The 21,210-nt window shown below is 49.7% G+C and overlaps 2 protein-coding genes across 12 annotated transcripts in view; one reads left to right on the forward strand and one right to left on the reverse strand.

Annotated features, from left to right (window-relative positions):
• The window catches only part of LOC135906620 (oxidative stress-induced growth inhibitor 2-like), a 280,892-nt gene that overhangs the window by 217,311 nt on the left and 42,371 nt on the right, over positions 1 to 21,210 (reverse strand). For 8 of the 11 annotated variants that reach the window (XM_065438083.2, XM_065438081.2, XM_065438076.2 and 5 more), the window contains exon 1: positions 18,550 to 18,772. The exons of 1 other annotated variant lie outside the window; for it this stretch is intronic. The gene's annotated coding sequence lies outside the window, so the exon portion shown is untranslated. Of the gene's footprint in view, positions 1 to 18,549; positions 18,773 to 21,210 lie in introns of those variants that run through there. 2 more of the 11 variants (XM_065438087.2, XM_065438086.2) reach the window with 1 other exon arrangement.
• Positions 4,983 to 21,210, forward strand: part of LOC135906622 (aquaporin AQPAe.a-like) — a 49,154-nt gene continuing 32,926 nt past the window's right edge. The window contains exon 1 of the mRNA XM_065438093.2: positions 4,983 to 6,620. Within this exon, the coding sequence (XP_065294165.1) occupies positions 6,042 to 6,620 (579 nt within the window). The 5' untranslated portion in view covers positions 4,983 to 6,041. The remainder of the gene's footprint in view (positions 6,621 to 21,210) is intronic.

A 21,210-nucleotide genomic window follows, 5' to 3' on the forward strand; every position in this document is an offset into this window, starting at 1 on the left:
CAGTCGCGCACTAACACCTGCCGAAACGAATTACTCGATCACAGAACAGGAATGTCTCGCAGTAGTTTGGGCGGTCCAAAAATTTCGACCATATCTTTACGGACGCCATTTCACGGTCATAACCGACCACCACGCCTTATGCTGGTTGTCGTCAATCAAAAATTTGTCCGGACGACTTGGTCGCTGGGTGATACGATTACAAGAGTACGACTTTGACGTTGTCTACAAGTCTGGGAAAAAGCATCAAGATGCCGACGCTCTCTCTCGCTGCCCGCTGCCATTATTAGCTTCGAGTACACCTCTCCATTGCTCGCCACTTGATGATGAGACTAAGTCGTCACTCCCGTTATTACCTCTCATGGTTACTGACACGTTATCTTCCAATCACATCACTCACCTCGCCTCGTGTCAACGTTCTGACCCCTACTGCGACAGCATCATCCAACGCCTGTGCGGACCTACATCTGCACCAAATGCCAGATTACGTCGACAACTGCGACTATTTAAGCTTGACAACGATGTGCTGTACCGCTACATATACAACTCCGACGGACACAGCTGGGTACCTATTCTTCCACGCTCGATGCGCACACAAGTGCTTGAAGCCTTGCACGACGACCCATCTGCTGGCCATTTGGGATTCCACAAAACATACCACCGCGTTAGGAGCCGTTTCTTTTGGCCAGGCATGTCTACCTTTGTGGCCAAGTACGTCGCTTCTTGCGTTCAGTGCCAACGGCGGAAACGACCGACTTCGCCTCCTGCTGGGCTTTTACAGCCCATCCCATGTCCCGAGACACCGTTTGCCACCGTTGGGATAGACCTAGTCGGCCCTCTGCCCATAACGCCAGCGGGTCATCGATGGGTCGTGACAGCTGTTGACCAGCTCACACGTTACGCAGAGACCGCTGCTCTACGCTCTAGTTCAGCCTCCGACGTCGCCACCTTCTTTCTAGATGCCATTGTGCTGCGCCATGGTGCCCCTCGTGTACTGTTAAGCGACCGCGGCAAGGCTTTCATGTCAGCAATGCTCGCAGAAGTACTCGGAGCTTGTGGTACACTTCATAAGACGACATCCGCATATCACCCACAAACAAATGGCTTAACCGAGCGATTTCATCGCACACTGATAGACATGATATCGATGTATATCGGGCCAAACCACGATAATTGGGACAAACTTTTACCTTTCGTGACTTTTGCTCACAACACCGCTATCCAACGAACTACGGGATACTCACCTTTCTACCTAGTTTTCGGCCGTTCACCGACATTCACCATCGACGCCGCTTTCTTCAATGCTCCAACTAACACCTCAGACAGTACGCCCGAACAGTTCGTTTCGAGACTTGAGGAATGCCGTCAACGTGCTCGTTTCAACACAGAAGTCAGCCAGCAAGATCGCAAGCAACGTTACGACATCTCTCGTCGCGACGTCTCCTTTCGTCCCGGAGAAGAAGTGCTTCTTTGGACGCCCATTCGTGCACCCGGTTTGTGCGAGAAGTTTGAATCCCGCTTTCTTGGACCCTATATTATTAACGAACAAACATCCCCCGTGAACTATCGCGTTACTCCCGTAGACGTTTCTTCCGACCATAGTTGTCGTGGTTCGGAGATCGTTCACGTTTCGCGCCTAAAACGATTCGTTCGGCGTTCCCCTCCTGGCTAAGTCGCGGCCTGGCTGGCCGCTTGCGCGTGCGGGGAAATTAGTGTGAGCATTATTCATACGCTTCATATTCTCACCTGTACATACTCATCATCACCGTTTTGGGGCCTGGTGGTGGGGCTCTGTCTCGGGAGAATAAAGAAGAGACTGGCTGCCTAAACCTCGTCTCACAAGATATATATATATATATATATATATATATATATATATATATATATATATATATATATATATATATATATATATATATATATATATATATATATATATGTGTGTGTGTGTATATATATGTATATATATATATATATATATAAACACACCCAGGGCATTATGCTGTCCTTGGATGATTGTGTGTTGGGCTGTTATAATATGACTATATATATATTTTCTGATGAGTCACTACGCATAATGGATGCTTATGCCACGTCGAACGTGACTATTTCTGTAATCGTTGGTTTGTCCTAACGCGGGTAAGATAAACTGAAATGACGCTGAAATGACGCGGGCATGAGAGACGCAACAGTTGGTTATAGCTGGGTTATTTCAACCACTTAGGGATGTTTAACGCGCACCGAGACCCCAGTATACGAGCGGTCCTGTACATTCAGTCTCCATTGTAATGCGGTATAGCCACGAGAGGTGATCGAACCTGCGACCATGCAGTGCACTGCAGCAGAACGCCGCATCCTCTGAGCCACGGGGTCGAGTAATGGTCAAACTGCAACAGAATACTCGTACATGGTGCAGAAGATAAGAAAACAGAGAAAAGCCAAGGACAGGGGCAGGGAAGCGGTCTTGCATCGGGACCATTTCATCGCCTTTAGCCAAGGATGCCGACGGCTAACAGGGTTCTCGCTTGTTAGTGGACGCCCTTCGGGTACGTGGTTGCAGGCACGCAAAGATAAAAGAGCAGGAAACCAAACTTTGTTCTCTCGGCCGGCACGCACAAAGGCCGCGGGACCTTGAGGGAACAAAAGAAGCGCCGAACAACCTGCAATCACGGATTGCAACAACGATCCGAGACATGTGAACTTAGAATTCCATTACTGCCTTCACGCGAAATTACAGAGTCCTCACTACCGGTAAATTTCTGGTTAGCTCAGGTGACGGTCGCGCTTCAACGCATCTATCGCCTCTTCTTGCTCACTTAATAGGCGTCGGCACAATTAGGTAGCGGCTCCTTTTTTTCTGTCTCTGAAAGATGGACTATTCACCCAATTAAAAAAAAAAATAAGCCTGGGATGTGCGAATAGCGTTCCTTGAAAACAAATCGACTACGAATCGAATAGCGACGCTTGCCGATCAAATAATTATCGAATAGTTTCCTAATACACAGCAGGTTGGCTGGAAATTTTCGAATACTACAAGCGTCGTGTTGGGCTGTGACGATAGTAAGGAATATCGATATATATGAGCTCATGGAGGAAGAAAAACGCTGAAATCAGTGGCCCTGCTTCCTTTCCTCAGGCATTTATCATAAATAAAGAACTTAATGTCGCGCCTAAGTACGTATGATATTGAGTCCTCCAGCATGTGTTGTTTATCTTTCATATTTTATCATGTACATCAGCACATTTATTCAAAGTAATTTTCATCACGTGTAGAGAGAGAGAGAGAGAAGGGAAGACGGAAAGGCAGGGAGGTTAACCAGACTGAGTCCAGTTTGCTACCCTACACGTGGGGAGGGGAATGGGGAGTGAAAGAGGAAGAGAGAGAACTTAGGTGTAGGATGTCTATAGTCGGGCACTCAAGTCTGTTTCCCTCAGGTAGCGAAAAAGCACACGTGTAGCGCCTTTATTGGCCCATATAGAAGTGAAATAAAGCACCAAGAAGCAAACGCCTGTAACCTCTACACCCGATCCCCCCCAACTCAACCTTAGGCCAACAATTCACACTCTACCACGGCAAGAGGTGAACTGACGCGAAGCTGTGGCGAGAATGACGTACGCCTGTTGCGCAATAAAGTAACATAGTGTGGAAGTTGTGTAGAATCCATGGACGGCTGGGAAGCTTGACAGTTTCGCATGCCGTCATTGTACGCAAATGACATGTTTTCCTTGGAAGTTTCTTTTTTTTGTTTTGTTTTGTTAATGTTCTTTTTTTTTCGTAGAACAGTCCAGGATCTTTGTTCAACATACGCAAGTAGTGCAGTTTGAAACTGTTAGCGATCTCTCAAATCGATTTCAATGGGTTTCATTTGCTTCATCATCATCATGAACAGCACGTACGCACGCGCCCACATTAAATAATAAGAAAAAAACCCAGGTTGATGACAACTGCAGCGGATCCCGTCTTTCGCTAAGAATATTAGCAATGGCATCGATTCTGTGTAGATCAGCGGCCGTATTCGCAAAGACATTCGTTCGCGAGTGCTGTTTGCCATTGACCAGCCGCTTTCACTGATATGTACAGCACCACGATTGGCTAATATCTGTTTTTACGAACATTTCTATCGTCAGGTTTCTTAAGTGAATACGGGCCTAGAAGCAAATAATTACCGAAGGGCTAAAACACTCAAAAATACCGTTAAAATCTAATATGTAGTCTTTCACAAAGGCATCACTTATAGTCCAAGTGCATATTTCCGGAACGTAGGGGAAAGAAAGAAAGAAAGAAAGAAAGAAAGAAAGAAAGAAAGAAAGAAAGAAAGAAAGAAAGAAAGAAAGAAAGAAAGAAAGAAAGAAAGAAAGAAAGAAAGAAAATGAGGGTGCAGCTGACTGCGCATTTGTGACTCCGGAGACCACCAACGGCAAGCACTGGGTTCCATTCAGCGAAGAATGCATCTGCAGCTTGGGCAGCACACTGTTGGTCGGTCTTGTGTTAACACAACCGTTGCGTCTCCCGACATAAACGGGTGTGACAGCTATGCCAGAACGGGAAGACTCAGTTCTGCGAAAGCGGCAACGAGGTGCAAGCTTGCTCGCTTGTTTTGTGTGCTCGTGCAATCTGGGTGGAAACATAACCAGCGCAAGAATTTACGACTCCGCACCCGGGAAAGCATTGCGAAGAAGAATATAAACGCAGGAGTTTGCGCAAGCGGCTTACGTGGCTCGTGTCCTGCATAGTGAAGAGATAAACGGTTAATGCGAAAAAGAACCAGACGCTTCGGAAAAGAACAGCCGGGACACTAGCTTTTTATACAGATATAAACAAAGACTCTATAAATCGAGGAAGAGCTTTGCCCCTTTTCTTCGTAGCTTACCCGTTTTGTTACGCCGTATCGGAGAAACAAAATACGGAAGGGTTCATTAGATGGCGTTTCGCTATTTTTATTATTTATCTTTATCTTTTGCAGCCCCTGAGAATGATGACGCTGTCAGACAGGTAACCTCGACCAGTCTCGTGACCAGGGAATGAGACCTCCATGTCGCCCAGGGCGTGGGTGAGAGGCGGCTGACGCATAACGCCTTCCAAGAGTGGCTACACGCACCTTCTTATACCGTTAGCCCAACTGCCTTTCAGGGTACCGGTGCGAATCAGTCGCATCTATTCCAAGAACACCGCTGACCACAGCCACGCCATAACGCAATCGTGTTTCCCATCCCGCTTGCTCATCAAATGGCGAGAGGTGTGGCGGGGAAAGAGTGTCAGCGAGCGACGCAACCAAAAACGAAAGAAGCCCGGGAGACTCCATCCAAGTGAGCAAGCACACGGGAGCGCCAGCGCGTCTCTTGCCCTCCTCTTCTTTTTCGCTCGAGCTCTCCTTCGGGAGGAGGTCGACGATGCTGGAAATGGAGAGAGCACACCTTCCCATTGACTGGCCACCTCGCCGCTTACGGAAAAAACGATTAGCATTCTCGCCGGCCGTTTCAGATCAATTCTGCCTTGTCTTCCTCCTCGGTCGAGTGTCTCGACTCCCCGCGTGACGTTGCCAAGGTCACGTGACGCGAGACGAGGAGAGCCCGCGGAGAGCCCGCGGAGGAGGAAGGACGGGCGTCCCTCCGCGTATCCATTCCTGCTGCTGGCGGTGAGAGAGAGATAGAGAAAGGGGGGCCGTGCAAATAAGAAAGAAACAAGCGCAAAAGATAGGCCAACCACTAAAAGTTGACTCGCAGGCTCCGGCTTTATCAAAGCTGTCTGAGAAATCGTCCGTTCGCTATCGGATCTGCACCGGTGTCGTTTACGCGCGCAGAATCCCACCGTCAAGTGTTCTCGAGACGAGTAGCGGCTATACACCGAGCGCATCGACCGCGGAGCACGTTTGCAGAGCTCTTTTCTAAGGCGTTTGTCAGAGCAGTCTTTGCAAGGAGTGCCCGTGTCGTGTTCCACTTGAAACGGTCGCAGGCCCGCAAAGCCGTTCATATTTGACGCCAGCCGGTGCCAGGCGAGTCTCGTTCAGAGCGCAGCGGTAGCAGCAGCGAGCCACGTGGAAAAGATGGGCCGGGTGCGCCAGTTCCGTTCCTTCTGCGGCATCGACGAGGTGTCCGCCACGAGCAGCCTCTGGAAGTCCATGGTGGCCGAATACATCGGGACGGCCGTGATCGTGCTCATCGGCTGCGGCTCGTGCATCAACTGGGGCTCGCCAGACAAGCCGCAGGGCGAGGCCACCATGGTGCAGATCGCCATCGGCTTCGGCATCACCGTGGCCACCATGGTGCAGGCGTTGGGCCACGTGAGCGGCGGCCACCTGAATCCGGCCGTCACCATCGGCATGCTGTTCGTGGGGCGCGTGTCGCTGCTGCGCAGCTTCTTCTACCTCTGCAGCCAGCTCATCGGGGGCATCACTGGCGCCGCCATCCTGCGAGCCGTCACCCCGGAGGCGCGCCACGGGGCCCTGGGCGGCACGTCGCTCGCCGAGGGCGTCACGCCTCTCATGGGCCTCGGCGTCGAAGCCTGCATCACCTTCATCCTGGTGCTCACGGTGTTCGGCGTCTGCGACGCCAACCGGCTCGACGTCCAGGGCTCGGCGCCGCTGGCCATAGGTCTCTCGGTCACCACCTGCCACGTCTTTGCGGTAAGGTTCCACTGCGAGTCACTGAGCGCGTCCCACGTCGCTCCCGGCACAGCGTTGCGGCAGACGTCCAGCACCCTCTCTAAAGCGCGACGCACACTTGCTGCAGACACTGGCAGCAGTCGCTACAACGGGTATCTTTGTAGCCACTGCTGTCCGCTCCTGCATGCTTGCTGGAAGTTTGCAAAGCAGGTGTACGGCAACGTATACTATAGTAAATGTAGAGCTGCCCCCAAACCGTCAAATCAGGCCATTAGAGAATGAAACGTTTCTTTATAAAAATTACGCACGTTTAAGTGGTGTGAAAGTATGTTACAAATGCAAAAACATCGGGACCTACAGCAAATAACCGTGGTTTGTGGCCTTGCGCTCAGGGTGCTCACATATACATAGCTTCGGACAGCTGAAAAATTAAAGTCATACGTACTCAAACTACGTCGTAATCCCAAGAACTCATACAGGCCAATCGCGAAAATCATCCGTATCTGACAGTCTTTAAAGTCAATGCTACAGACGAAAAATTGCAGTTCTTAAAGGAAATGACGTACAAAATATATCTGAACGCTCGCGTAAGTGTATTGCAAGTTCTCTTAAAATCAGTACACTATATTAGACTAAAGGACGACAGACTTTTAAAACATGCAATATTTTAATTTGAAATCAACACGAATTCCGAAAGGATCAGATTACAGTCAGGGCAGTTAATTTTGTGGCAGAAACATTTAACAATGTTTTATACAATAAGCTTATTGTCACAGATTTTCTCTTGTCCTAAACAAATGAAGGTGTTCAATTCAGTGAATCGCAATATCGTTCTATAGAAGCTCAAACGCTATGAATTTCGAGGACCATGGCAATCAAGTTTCGTCAAGAAATTTTAAGAAATCGCATATAGTTCGTGCAAATCACTCAGAACAAAGCAGAAATAAAATTTGCTCAAACAGGCGCATAAACAGGGCTCCGTACTCAGACCGCGTTTGTTTTCTCTATTAACGACTTTCACCATTCCGTGACATCAGCACAAGCACTTCTGTGTGCATACGACATTAACTTAATAGCAGACTACTGACTTTAAGAAGTAACTTCGTTCGAATAAGGAATTACAAGGTACACTTAGCGATTGTTTAAAGGCACGATGAAGACAAAATATGCTATCTTTTGCCTCTAACCGAAAGCTACTCCTCAAAACGTGTGTCTACAACACAGGTGGGAAAACTGAAAAATGCTAGCTATGACATGGTACCTGGGCATGACTGTCGACGCATCTTTTCAATGGACTGCTCACGTTGAACGGAGCTCTCGATGCTTCAGGTTACGTAATGGTCTAAATTATTTTTATCTAGACACACTAGGCGTAATATATTTTATTGGGCTTCATTTTCACTTAACGCATACATCACGGAGAATCGCGACGTTACACATCCTCTTCTTTCTACAGCGAAGCTGTTAGCTTCTAGTTGGTCGGGAAAAAAACCTTGAGCGATTGAAGCGAAAAGTGCATACATTCTTTGATATCGCGTATACAACATACATCATAGCATTCGTTTCAATAAAGAACAAGTACAAAACAAGCTTGCAAACTATATACATCATCGATGATAAGGCGCTCCTGATAACAATGCGAAGAGCGTCGCGCTCCTCGCATATGTTTCCCGGTAAAGATTACTGCTGCGCAAGCTGCCGCTGCGACGGCTGCTTGCGAGGTGAAGAGTGACGTCAATAGCCTGTCATATATAAGCAACTAATTTCATTGTTGTTGCAGCACCGCTATGGGTAGGCAACATTGTTAGGACTCCCAAGGAGCAGCGTGAATACGAGGAACGGCAAAGTGAAAAGAAACGGCAATACGACCAGCGGCGGCGTGCTGCCAAAATTGCCATTACTACCACTACTCTAAATTTCGATATGATTATTTCCATATGATATTTTTTCCCGTATGATGAACGTTCTTCAATTTAAGACTTGTAGGAATCGTGACATCCGCTTGCAGGAACGATTTTAATACCCTCAAGCATAGCCGGGGCAATGTGAAAGCACAATATACAACATAATTAACTATCCCTATCATACACCAAGCCTGATGAAACATTAACGCAACACCTGTACCGGAGGAACAAAATAACATGAATCAGATTACTCCCCAACGTTTGCTGCCGCTGTGCCATACATTTAATCAATGCTAAAACCCGGAACATGCCTCGCCCAATTAACCACTCTGACCGACATTGTTTCTCCATTGCGCAGCTGCAGAAAAGCGCTTCGCAATGACACCTGTTCAAATATTCTTGCAATCGGAAACCAACTTAATGTTCAGCGCCGTTTTACGTAGCTGCGAAATTTGCGAAATGCCGCAGTAAAAGATAATTTCGCCTCGACCCAGTACGTCGAAGGGCGCGTAGTAGGAGCATTTCCGCATAAGAGATATGTTCAGGCGTGAATTTCTAAATTTATTGTCCATCAATAAAAAAAGAAAACACAAAGCAAGGAAAGGCTTGTCACTTGCGCCAGAGTTATACTCATTGCCGCAGCATGTGACTGCTTCTCGATCTCCTGTGCTCCCTTTGGTCTGCATATATTCTTGCCCCGGCGGCGACGCTAAACGCCATATATCTTGCTAGAGCGCACCTTGGCAGACGGGCCAAGTAGGAAGCCGCTGCTCGCTACGCGCCTTTTCTTTTCTGCCCAGAGAGCTAATAGATGCAGCTCGAGCACGTGTCGGCATTTGAGCTGCTTTCTCATGCACGGCCGTGTGCGGCATGTGTATGTGTGTACTAGGAAACATGGGAGGCTCGCTGTTTTTCTCTACGCGTATTTATTTCTTCGAGCAAATGCACGTCGGTTAGGGAGAAACGTGCCTCCTTCGTAAGCACGTACGTGGCCTTGTGCAGCTTTTTCAGGGTCAGCTCAATGACTTGATGATCTTCGGATACGAAAGAGGGAAGAAAAGCTAGTGAAAGAAAGAGAGACACCGACACCACTTCTTTTAGATGCAAAAGTAATAAGACCCGGACACAGCGTCTTTAATCACTGAACACGGGCGCATTCAGTTCCGCCGGCAACGGCCTAGGCCTTCTCAGGTGGTTAGAGCTGCGCGGTATGCCGTCTTCTGCGTTGCGCTGTGTGTCACGGTCAACGTATCATCGCGTCACGAAGTTTGTGGCAAATCGAGTAAATAACGACAATCAACCCTACGTTAAGTACTTCACCTAATATATACAGAAAGTAGGAATCAAGATGAAGGGGATAGGAACGCTTCTCAAGCGCCGACCACCCAAGATTCACCGGAATTTTTTTTTTTTTTACCTTGTCGGTGGGGGGAGGGGGGGGGCACCTTTCATTTTCTGTGAAGATTTAGTTCTGTCCTAGAAAAAAAAAAGGGGGGGGGGGGGTTGTGATGGACGGTGCAATACACTGCAAGAACTTGGCTCTTGAAAAAATCACATTATTTCAACGAGCACACACTCACTGTCACGACGTCAGAGGCGCGACAAGAAAAACGAAAAAAAAAAACTGCGACACTTGGGCAAGCCAGAGAGCCTCGAGAAACGCCGTTTCACCCTTCTCGGCATCACAGTCGTATGCGCATCATCTGCGTGCGGTCGGGAAATCTTCAGGAAGATGACACCCACGGGGGGGGGGTTTACAAACGTGACTCGTCAGAACCCCCCTCGCTATAGTGCACGGCGCTGCAAATATTCTTCCGCTCTCGGAGCTTTCTTCCACCGCTGAAACCGAGCTGTTCGCGCGCCACGTGAACGCGTCGCTCGCTGCCAACACCTCCGAGTTGGCGACCGATAGCGGCCGGCCGCCGGGAATGAGCGCCGAGCAAGGCCTTGGGAGAAACCAGGAGGCGGCCTTTCCAAGCCAGCGATTAACTACTTCGAAACGCGACAGACGAAGTGGCCTAGTTCTGTCGTCGGGTTTATCCACAAGCGCACCGCTCCTTTAGATGTCATTGGAAGAATCACCTGCTCGAAGGAAATTTCGAAATAATTTAGTGACACCTGCGGATGAATACCTTTTCTTTCATTTTTTTTTTGCGCTTTAGATGCGGAGGTAGTAGTGGTTATTTTCGCGTCTACATAGTATTCGCATCATTAAGCTTTACGCGAAATCGTATGGCACAAGTCCTTGAAGTCTAGCCAATGTGCAACTGTTGCCGAGGCGGCGGCTCGACTGCATTTTTCTAACTATAACCTTTCGAGCGCGGCGTGCTTCGCGCACTCGAGTTGGAAAGTAGGACCTGAAGAAGTACGTGCCTAATATTGCTCAAGCATTCCCTTTCTTTTTTTTCTTTTTCCTTGGCTGCACAGAGGTCAAGTTTAGTCACTAAGCCTCAACGAGCGATGATTCGTTTGCTCGACGCGCGGATCGTGTAGGGCGCCGGTTCCGTAACGAGGATTGCGACATGCGTAATCACGTGGTGAGGTGGAGCAGGCTTGCCAGTAATGCGTAACGCACACATCCGCACGCCAATGCGCAAAGCGTTCCGTGACACGACTCTCGGGTGTGAGGTCGTGTTTTCCAAGAATGAAAAATGGCTTCCCGCGCATCGGCTAGAATACGGCGGGTTACTCCGCTACGGGTATCACGGTAGATGTGTCAACGAAGAAGACTGTGTATGTCATTACTTGCACTGATGTGGCTTTAGTTTATGCCGATTACTTACAAATTAGGGGGAAAATCGAGCTGTCCTTTTCAACCGCCATGCGGCTAGCAGTAAGGACTGAGTATATTGCGGGTTCTTCCTTTCTCTCTGGCGTGGTATTACGTGCGCAGACTAAAAATAATTTTCTCTTGAGGATACTGGGAAACGCTGTCACCAAGTCATTTGTTGGGTAAGATTTAACGCATCTATATGCGGCACCACAGCTTGAAAGGTGCAGAAATGATATGAAAGAACGTGCTTTCGTTTCTAAATAACTGTACAAGGCCTGGTTATCCTCGTGTTGTTCATTTGTTTTGGTTCATATGCCCAATACTCTTTAAAGCTGCTTATTTCCAACGCGCTCGCTCTTTGACGATCGACCGGTGTGAGTTTAGGAACTGTCGTTTCCTGACTACACTGGGGTCTGTGCAACGGCGGTAGCCACCTATAACCGCACGTCCAAAATCTATGCGCATCACAGCGAAGGCAAAGCTCGTGCGCTTAATCACGCAGACATTTCGCGACGGCGGTGTCAGTGCACGGCAGAATTTATATATAGATGATGAACATGTGGGACGCTGCGCGTCGCAGAACGTCATGTAAGGGGGGTGGGGGGAGGAAGAAGTGAGACTTTATGTGCGTGGCGGTTAACCCGATGAGCGAATGCGTATACGTTATGCGTTTAATGCTTGATCTGTGACGCGCCGGCAACTTGGTGTGCGAGGCACCAGAAATGTAGGAAAGTGTGCCACTGAGAGGCGCTATCAAGGACTTCTCGCGCAGACTCTTTCGTAGTCCAGCGAACGATACTCGAGCGCGCCGATCAACAGGAGCGCGTTGTTCAAATATCAGACGAAGCGCACGATCGCACGGCGGCCATCAGCGGCGGCATGCAAAGGAAAATATAACGGCCGACTGCCCCAGTAGGAACAAGGGCGAACACACGGTGGTGACACGGCGCTGAGCAAAGTCTGGTCGCACGGACAGTGCGCTGCAGCCTCCTCTCCCTTGGGACCTCGCTTGACAGAAAAAAAAAACTCGTAACAAGGTCGGGCTGTTCCAGCTGCGCAGACAACACGGGAGTGGCAGGCGCAGCATGCAGACCATCACGAAACTTTTTCTACGTGTATCCAATTAATGGACGTGCAAAGCTAGACCGGACTACATAGAGCGAAATATACTTGCGCTGAAGTAGTTTGCGCCAGCCTAAGTCGATGCTGCATGCGCACGTACGCATCAACACTCAAACACACGGCGTTTTCCTTCGTGTAGGCTTGGCTGCATAGGTGGATGAGACCTTCGTATAGTCATTTAGTTAGTCAGGGTTCGTCCCTTGCTGTAGGCTCATAGTGCCCTCTGCAGCGAGTAAGAGGATTCAAGGTCTTAAAGAACGCGGGAGATTGCCGCGATCGGGCTATTGGCGTTGCTACAGACCCAGCACCAGCACTGCAGTCGCGACACGACCTTAAATCATCTCCTGCTGGTTCCTTCACGACTGCGTGCCTCCGGGACTTAAGCGGCATTCATTGGAAGACCTATATGCGCCATCTTACACGCTGGCATCCGCACCTGCGGCGCAGGCCAAAGGTCGAAAACTTATCGATAGCAGAAACGCGCTCGGGGGGTATACGCGAACGGACGCACCACTCTCGCGCAGCCTGTCCGGTCGCGTATAAAAGAACTCGGGCATTTGTCGTCGTCGCTCGCCTCTTTGCCCTCTTCCTGCACGGCCAGCCCGCGTGTCGCCACCGCTGCCGCCAGCCCGTGCTGACAGGAATTTATCGCGCCTAAGTGAAGCCGCGCGCAGAGCACGCTTGATGGCTGAACCGGTCCGCGGCCGTATGCATGCGATGCCCTCTCCAACCATTCACCTTGTCCGGAACGCCGGGCTGCCATATCCGAGTAGCTGCAGCGACGGGGCACCATTCGCGCGGGTCACCGCTGCTGCTCGCTGCGGGTGTCGCCTCCGCTCTGCTGCGCTCCAGACTTCCACGGCCAAGCGCGACCTCGCCGGGGTTAGCCGCGGAAACGCACTCGCTGACAAACGGAGTCATGGGCGGGCCCCGTCTACAGACGCCAGCTTTATCTTTCTTTCAATCTTTTTTTTTTCTATTTTGAAGGTTGATGGAGGTTGATGGAGGTGATGCCAAGAAGGCTAAGAAGCAGCAAAGATCACCAAAAAACAGTACCATCATGTATATAGAAAGACATGCAACCGAGGAAGAGCTAAAGTAGTGGTAACCAATTCCCTCTGCGGGTTTTTGTTTTCTCACCTTCCCGAGCGCACGACGCAGCCGATATTTTTGGTGGTCACGTCTCGGGCCGACCACTGCAGCGCGGATATTAGACGTCATTATGCGAAAACAGTGACGAGAGTGAGCAGTAACAAGGGAAAGGCAGGGAGGTTAACCTCCCTGAGCCCGGTTGGTTACCTTGCACTGAAACACGAGGAAAGGTATAACTGAAAGATCAGAGTTAAAATAATGCACGCGCACAAAATACAACAAAGAAAGCATTACACGTAATCTCCTTATATGCTCATCGCAGTCTACATCCCTACCACGCGTGTGTGTCTGTGTGACTTCGTTTACAAATTCATCGTGGCGCGACTTGCATTTGCCTTTTATATTTATATGTTCATGGGTGTATAGGACTGTGTGATGTCGATTTCTGGCCCTATGACATGGTTTCTTTTCATTTTCTTTCTACATGTATTTTTATATTGTTGTTTTTGTTATGCAAAAAAGAGTAGCTGTCACAATTATAAGGCAACTACATACCTTTCTTTTATTTTCATTTCAATAAAAAAAAAGAGAGATCAAAGTAAGGGGAGAGATTCACAGTATGCACGGACACAGACGCATTGAAGCGTTAATCGTTCATGCAGTTCATGCAAAAACAGAAACGGCTCGCAAGTGAACGCTTGAGCTTTCCGAGGTGTCCTTATTGCCTCCTGGCTCGGGCCGTTGCTGGAACCGCGGTGCCGAGACCCGTTCTCAACGTTGCGCATTTATTTCTTGCACCTTGTTGCCATACTTTGATACGGACAACCTGATGATATATTTTTCAGCATGATACGCACGGCGCTGTAGTACTATATTTGCTTGAAAAAAAAAGGCAGCAATCTTAAGCAATATATCAGCTACATCTGACTTGTGCTTAGCTTTCAGCACCACTTTGACTAATCGCACGTGTTAACCTACACTCCAGGAAACGGGTCCGGACACACCACGCGATCCACCGAATAGTCTCAAGGTTACTTTCGCACGTAAGGGTTTTCCGGATAGAGTTATTACTGTTGCGAGCTTACTTCAGGACAGGATCTGTGAAATGCGGGTGCTTTAATTGCGATGGCTACCAGGGTTAAAAATAGAAAGTGCCATCATAAGCTTCGCTCTGACATTTAAAGCTCACCGGCTCTTCGGCAGAATAGAAAAGCGTGCTATACCCGCGGCTTTGCGATTGCGCCATGTGTTCAGGCAGAGGGAAGCGTGGTACCCGCCGTGGTTGCTCAGTGGCTATGGTGTTGGGCTGCTGAGCACGAGGTCGCGGGATCGAATCCCGGCCGCGGCGGCCGCATTTCGATGGGGCGAAATGCGAAAACACCCGTGTACTTAGCTTTAGGTGCACGTTAAAGAACCCCAGGTGGTCGAAATTTCCGGAGTCCTCCACTACGGCGTGCCTCATAATCAGAAAGTGGTTTTGGCACGTAAAACCCTATAATTTAATTTTTAGAGGGAAGCGTGGTATATATCTGTCTCGCCACCGGGGCCCGCGGAGAAGGCGTGTTATACGCGTGCGCACTGTAATCTAATCATGTCTCGCACCGGCGCCCGATGGCGCCGGTGCGAGACGACATGATTAGATTACAGAAGAGAAGAGATTAGAAGAGCGGATTAGGCAACATATGGGCCTGACACAGTAGCTTGTGGCGTGACATAACGTGGTAGAGCATCGCACGCGAAATGCGAAGGTTGTGGGGATCGTTCCCCACCTGCGGCAAGTTGCTTCTTCATCCACTTTCATTTCCATTAATTTATCGCTTCCTTATTTCATTTATTAAGCACCAGTAATTACCCCTATGTTGTGCTTGGTGTCAGTGTTTGTTGGCTTCTTATGATATGACTAATAAAAATCGGGCCCCTCAGTTAACGCCCTTTCTTCTCATTTTGGAAATGAAGCATACGCGAAATATTTTACGGCGACACACACCGCTATGAGGGTTTGCATAGTGGGTTGCGAGGGACGCCATGGTGGAGGGCTCCGGACCAATTTTTTTGATCACCCCCCGGGGCTGTTTAACGTGCTCCTAAATGAAAGTACACCAAGGTTCTGGCACTTCGCTTCCCCATAGAAATGCGGCCGCCGCGGAGCGAATCGAACTCGCTACCTCGAGCTCAGCAGCGCAGGGCCGTAACCACTCAGCCACTGCGGCGGGCGATATACACCCCTGCTTCAAGAAACATAACAGAACGAACGCAAGACACCACCATGGCGCTCGGTCAAAGAGCAGGCTGGTGAAGTTAATGGAACAAGAGAGATTAAAAAATTATGTAAAACACAGAACTGCCTTTTCTTAAACAGCGCAATATCTCGCTTGTTTCCTCCTTGACGTAATGGGGGTCGGTTCATGGCGCTTTCATTAAGACGTGCGACGTCTCCAGATGGCGTAAGACGCTGGGGAACGTTTACCTTCTGATGTGCTGCAGAACAGGTCCCCGCCTTGCCGAACTGTTCGCAAAAGCAGGCGATGACCAATAGCGTAGTACAAATGAAATAAATAAATAAATAAATAAATAACAATGAACGATGCCTTGCAAGCTCTGTACTTATCCGGCTCCAGAAACTGTAAAAAGAGCAGCAAGCATATACGACGACGCAGCAAACGTTCTTTCCACTGTGTGAGCCTTCGCGAGACGTGCATCGCTTCCTCGGCAGCACTTATCGTTGGTTAGCAATGCCACTCAAACCCGCAGAACAGTACGATGGATGAAATGGAAGGAACGAGCTGCTGGCGATTACAGAGGCGAAATTACGCTTCCACGTAGGCGGGGACAAAAACGGCCAAGAACAGAGCATCTCTGCTCGGCGGGTTCGCCATTAGTATTTGGGTTATAAATGGACGCGCGCTTCACGCAGGGCCACCCGGTGCAGGGCACTCGGTGCGTGCGCCCTGCTCCGGGCAAGGGTTGGCCGCTCCTGACCAGCGCGGTCACGGACCCAACCTTGCAGGACCGCTTCCTTGTCCTCGCGTAGCACGCACCCCCCCCCCCCCCCCCCATATCTCGCGGCTGCTTTGCATTATTCTCGGTTTTTTGGCGAAGCTTGCGCGACGGCCCCTCCTCCCGACAAATTGGGTTGCAACATTTCTTACCGCGCAGGAATGAGTTTCGTGAGCGGAGGTGTGTGTGCGCGCGGCAGTGTCGAGCGCGAACACACACGCTCTCTCTCTCTAATCTTCCCAATGGGTCCGTGGCGATCGCTGAGCGCTTATTAGTCCCCGCACTCGTTCTGCCTCGAGCATCCCTAACTGGTGGGCTCGGAAACCGCGATTAGTATTGTTCGCTCCGCTTTCTAGCAAAGCGCCGGGCAGTCCGCATCATCGCTCGAAGGCTAACTGGGCTAACCCTGAGAGATAAAACGCGCATGCGCGCCGATGAGCTATGCGTGCTGCTTCAGGGCAAAGAAAGGTGCAGTTTTTCACGGAGCCGTTCTCGATTACCGTTGCACAGTGCGCATCGCAAAACAGGGCACCCGTTGTTACGGTTGGAATGAAACTGCCAAGTTTAATAAAACCGAATGTAGTAGGCAAGAACGACTTCCGTGTTTGCGAGATTGCGGACTTGCGATTCAAAGGATTATAGTGGCCGAAAATATTAGCTGGGTTCGTAAATCGAACGTCAGAACTGACATATACATATCACCGCAACCGAGGGCTCGTTATTCACAAAAAACCTCTCACAGTAGGAATGTTCATATGAGAAAATTTAAGCCAATACTGACGCTGCACACGTTATTAGCGAAAGCGATCGGTCAATGGCAAAGAATAGTTGCGAACAGAAAGCTTTGTGAATCCGGCTCCAGAATCCGCGACAAGATATTGTACACCACAAGATGACGTCGTCGCTGTCGTGGTACGAGCATGGGAGGAGCTTCGATCGTTCGTCTTCGATCGAAGTATGCTTCCTTCTTCACCGACCTAAAGTGGAGAGTGGCCTGACTAGTGTGTGCGCCTCGCCTGATTTGGCGTTTAGCTTCAGTTACCCTTGCATGCGGAGCACAGTCAATCGAATCTGTATACAAGGCCACTTAAGACGCTCGCGGGTTCGATTGTTAGATATTCTCGAAGGCTTAGGAGTGAAAAGTGGGGTATATGCAGTGCATTAAATCTCTCTCAATAGGGGACACCTACACCGCGCACATTCCGATGGATGCCGGATGTATGCCAAAATGTTCAACAACCCTACGTGGTGTATTTTCACCTTTTTCACCTTGTATCGAGTGGTGAAAATAAAAAAAATGATGATGATGATGTGTATTATACCGGAAACCTACCCTACGGTATACCTTCATAGCCCGGGTGTGACTCTTGGATGTGGAACCTGATTAATTACTATACTGCAAACGAATGTAGTGCATTCAACTCTTGCGAGTCGCGTCTTCCTTCACCGCGAGACCAATGGCCGCCGCTGATAAGCAGCACAGCCAGCGGCAAGTGGCGATTGGTTTCGACGAGTTGATCACGCAGTCGGAAAAAGCCGTCGATTCCCGTTCGCTCGCACATGACCAGCGGAACCAGCTGCGCGCTGCCATTTAATGGAGGCTATTATGCCGCAGGTCTCTGAGAAGACCCGGACGCCGCAAAGGGGCTCTCCTTAATAAGGTTCAATGCGCATGCGAAAAGCCAGCGCGCGGCCGCGGTGACTCTGTCATCGCCTGCCGCGTGCCATCAGTTTAGCATGCCGGAAGAAACCCGTGCCTGGTTAATGAAAGCCCGACGGGGGTCCAGCCGGCGTAACCCAGTAAGGTGCCCGACCAGGTCCCAGGAAGGCAACGAAGGGGCACGCCTCTTGGAGGAAACGTCATTCCGGCAAGCCGATCAGGCTCACGGGCGGCGTCCTCTGATGCTGCCGGCTTAGATATATGGGACCAGTTTTAGGACCCGGCAGGAATTCAAACGAACGCAAGACACACAAAAAAAAAGAGGAATAAGAAAACGATAACATCGAGCGCCGTACAGCGTCTACGAAGCAAGGAACAAGATGCGCGGTTTGTAGTACGCACCAGTGTTTGCAGGCAGGGGCGCGCATGGCGGCAAGTAGCTCATTTCACCGAGTGGGTCACGGCTGCCGCGATGGACCATAGCGATGGCATTCGTTTACGGCGTCGACTAAAAAAAGGGGCGCACGAGAGCGCCGCTTCAACAGCTGCGACTGATTTCGGCGCTACGTGGCCACCTCCCTCCTTCGCGCTCTTCGAAGTGCATCGAGTGCAGGAATGCTGCAAGCTCGGCGACACAGATACACGTGGCCGCGATGTATTCGTGAGCATGCGCCTTTATGCACGCGCTTCGCGCGGGCATAAATAGCAGCGCTGCGCAGAAGCGAGAACCGCTCGCGACTCAAGGTCCTCCGCTGGGGAAATCAGATCCCAAGAATCTCAGTGTCCCTCAGAAGCGCCACGATGTGCCTTGATTGGCCCACTGCGCGCGTGATCTTGCGCCATCGTAAAAGAAATTACATCCCGCGAAACGCATCGCTAGATACGCTACCAACCCCAATCGGAACCAAGGTCGGCTTTGCCCCATTCAGAACGGAGGCTCCAACGTTATCGACCCACCTTGACTTATCGAAGCTTGAAACAGTTCACAATATACCAGCCTGCATTAAGTTAGGGGTCCTTGAATCGTTCCTTGCATGAACCTGGTTCGTCCGAAAATCTTGAGCCCGATAACGTCATTCACGCGACTGTCGCTGTTCGCGCCGCACGATATGCTCCATGTGCATGCAGCCAACTATCGTTAAAAACTTGAATTGTGGGTCAAAAGAATTGTGGGGTCTTATACGTGCCAAAACCACGACCTGGCGCGTCGTAGAGGGAGCTGGGGAGGGGGTACTCGGGATGAATTTTGACCATCTGGTGTTTTTGAAAGCGCACGTAAATTTAAGTACATGAGCGTTTTTGTATTTCGCCGCCCCAATCGAAATGCAACCTCCGCCGCCGGAGGTCTGACTGATGATTAACGAACAGATATTAAAAAAGTGCTGGCATCACTATAGCAGAAGTGTCTGAATGTCCTTGCGTTATTTTCAGTCCGGCATTAATATAGCACCCACTAGTGAATGATTCAGCACACGGTTCATCGCATAATCTATGCAAGCATATATATATATATATATATATATATATATATATATATACACACACACACACATATATCACCCCCGTCTATGTTCCCCACACAGTCTGTGAGCGAGAAGTTCTCACCTCCGGCGCTACGCCAGCTGTCGCCACCAACGCCAGAAAAGGAAGGCGCCTCGCTTCGATATCTTTGTTTCGTTGGAAGGGACAATGCCTTCTAACTAATTGGGGCGTGGAAATATCAAGGAGTGCCCCGCTCATTTTTCTTCTGAGCTTGCAAACGCATGCACACTCTTACCCGGTGACTTTTGCTTAATGGCTGCAACGGCGAAGAAACGGATGACGGTATTGCTGCGCCAGAGGCAAGCAGAGTCGCCATAACCATTAATGCTACAATTGCGGCGAGACATAATTCCAGTTCGGCATGGCGAAACGAAGACATCTGACGGCGTTCTCAGAACCATGCTTTCACCCAAGAAGAGTGCGCGTTGCGCCGCTATTTCTTTTTAGGTGCAAGAAAAGACTGTAAGCGGGCGAGGTCCTTCTTTCAGTTGCGAACACTTACTCGGTGCTGCAGTGCAACGGGGAAACTCTGTTGCAGTTAACTCGAAGACACAGGAAGGACAGCCTACAAGTGCAGATATCTGAGCCGTCCAACGATGGTGACTCGACTTTATGGTGCACTTCTTTATAGGCCAGTAGACCTGGAGGCCCCCTTTCCATTCTTTATCGCGATGGAAGCGCGGGTCAAAACTGTGTGCACTGAAACCGACTGCGGTCGTGACAGCAGAGGCTTGCCCTGGTTGCCCTTTCCAGTTCGGCTGGCCACCTATGGCGCCTACTGTATACGGTGATCCGATAGTGCTGTCGACTATCGGCCATGATTACTGACAGCGCTGCTTCTGGATAGATTGCAACTGACTTCAGTCACCATACAGTGGCCCTGTCATCTTTGCTGAGAACCGTCGCCCTGAAAACCAAACAAAAAACCACAGACCGCCTTTGGCAACAAAAAGCGCGCGGTGTGAGGAGTGTGGCGGCATGCTAGGAGCAACGTATTGCGCTATGATGTGTCAATGGGTGCGCGAGCTCTGGTATACAATCCTTACGGCTGCCATATCTTTGCCCTATCTGACAACGGCAAGTCAATGGCAGGAGACGTGCAGAAATTGTTTCCTTGTTGAGCCGAGCAACTTGGAGATTGACAAAGAAGTTCGAGAACAAGTTAAGGACCGTGCAAAGAGCGATGGAACGAAGAATGTTAGGCGTGACGTTAAGAGACAGAAAAAGAGCGGTTTGGATCAGAGAGCAAACGACTATAGACGATACTCTAATTGACATTAAAGGATAAAAAAAATGGAACAGGACAGCTCATGTAATTCGTAAGTTAGATTACCGGTGGACCATTAGGGTTACAGAATGGGTGCCAAGAGAAGGGAAGCGCAGTCGAGGACGGCAGAAGACTAGGCGGTGTGATGAAATTAGGAAATTCTCAAGTGCTGGTTGGTAACGGTTAGCGCAGGACAGGGGTAATTGGAAATCGCAGGGATAGGCCTTGGTCCTGCAGTGGACATAAAAGATGAT

This window comes from Dermacentor albipictus, chromosome 1 (assembly GCF_038994185.2).
Source record: "Dermacentor albipictus isolate Rhodes 1998 colony chromosome 1, USDA_Dalb.pri_finalv2, whole genome shotgun sequence".
In the NCBI taxonomy this organism is placed as follows: Eukaryota; Metazoa; Arthropoda; class Arachnida; order Ixodida; family Ixodidae; genus Dermacentor; species Dermacentor albipictus.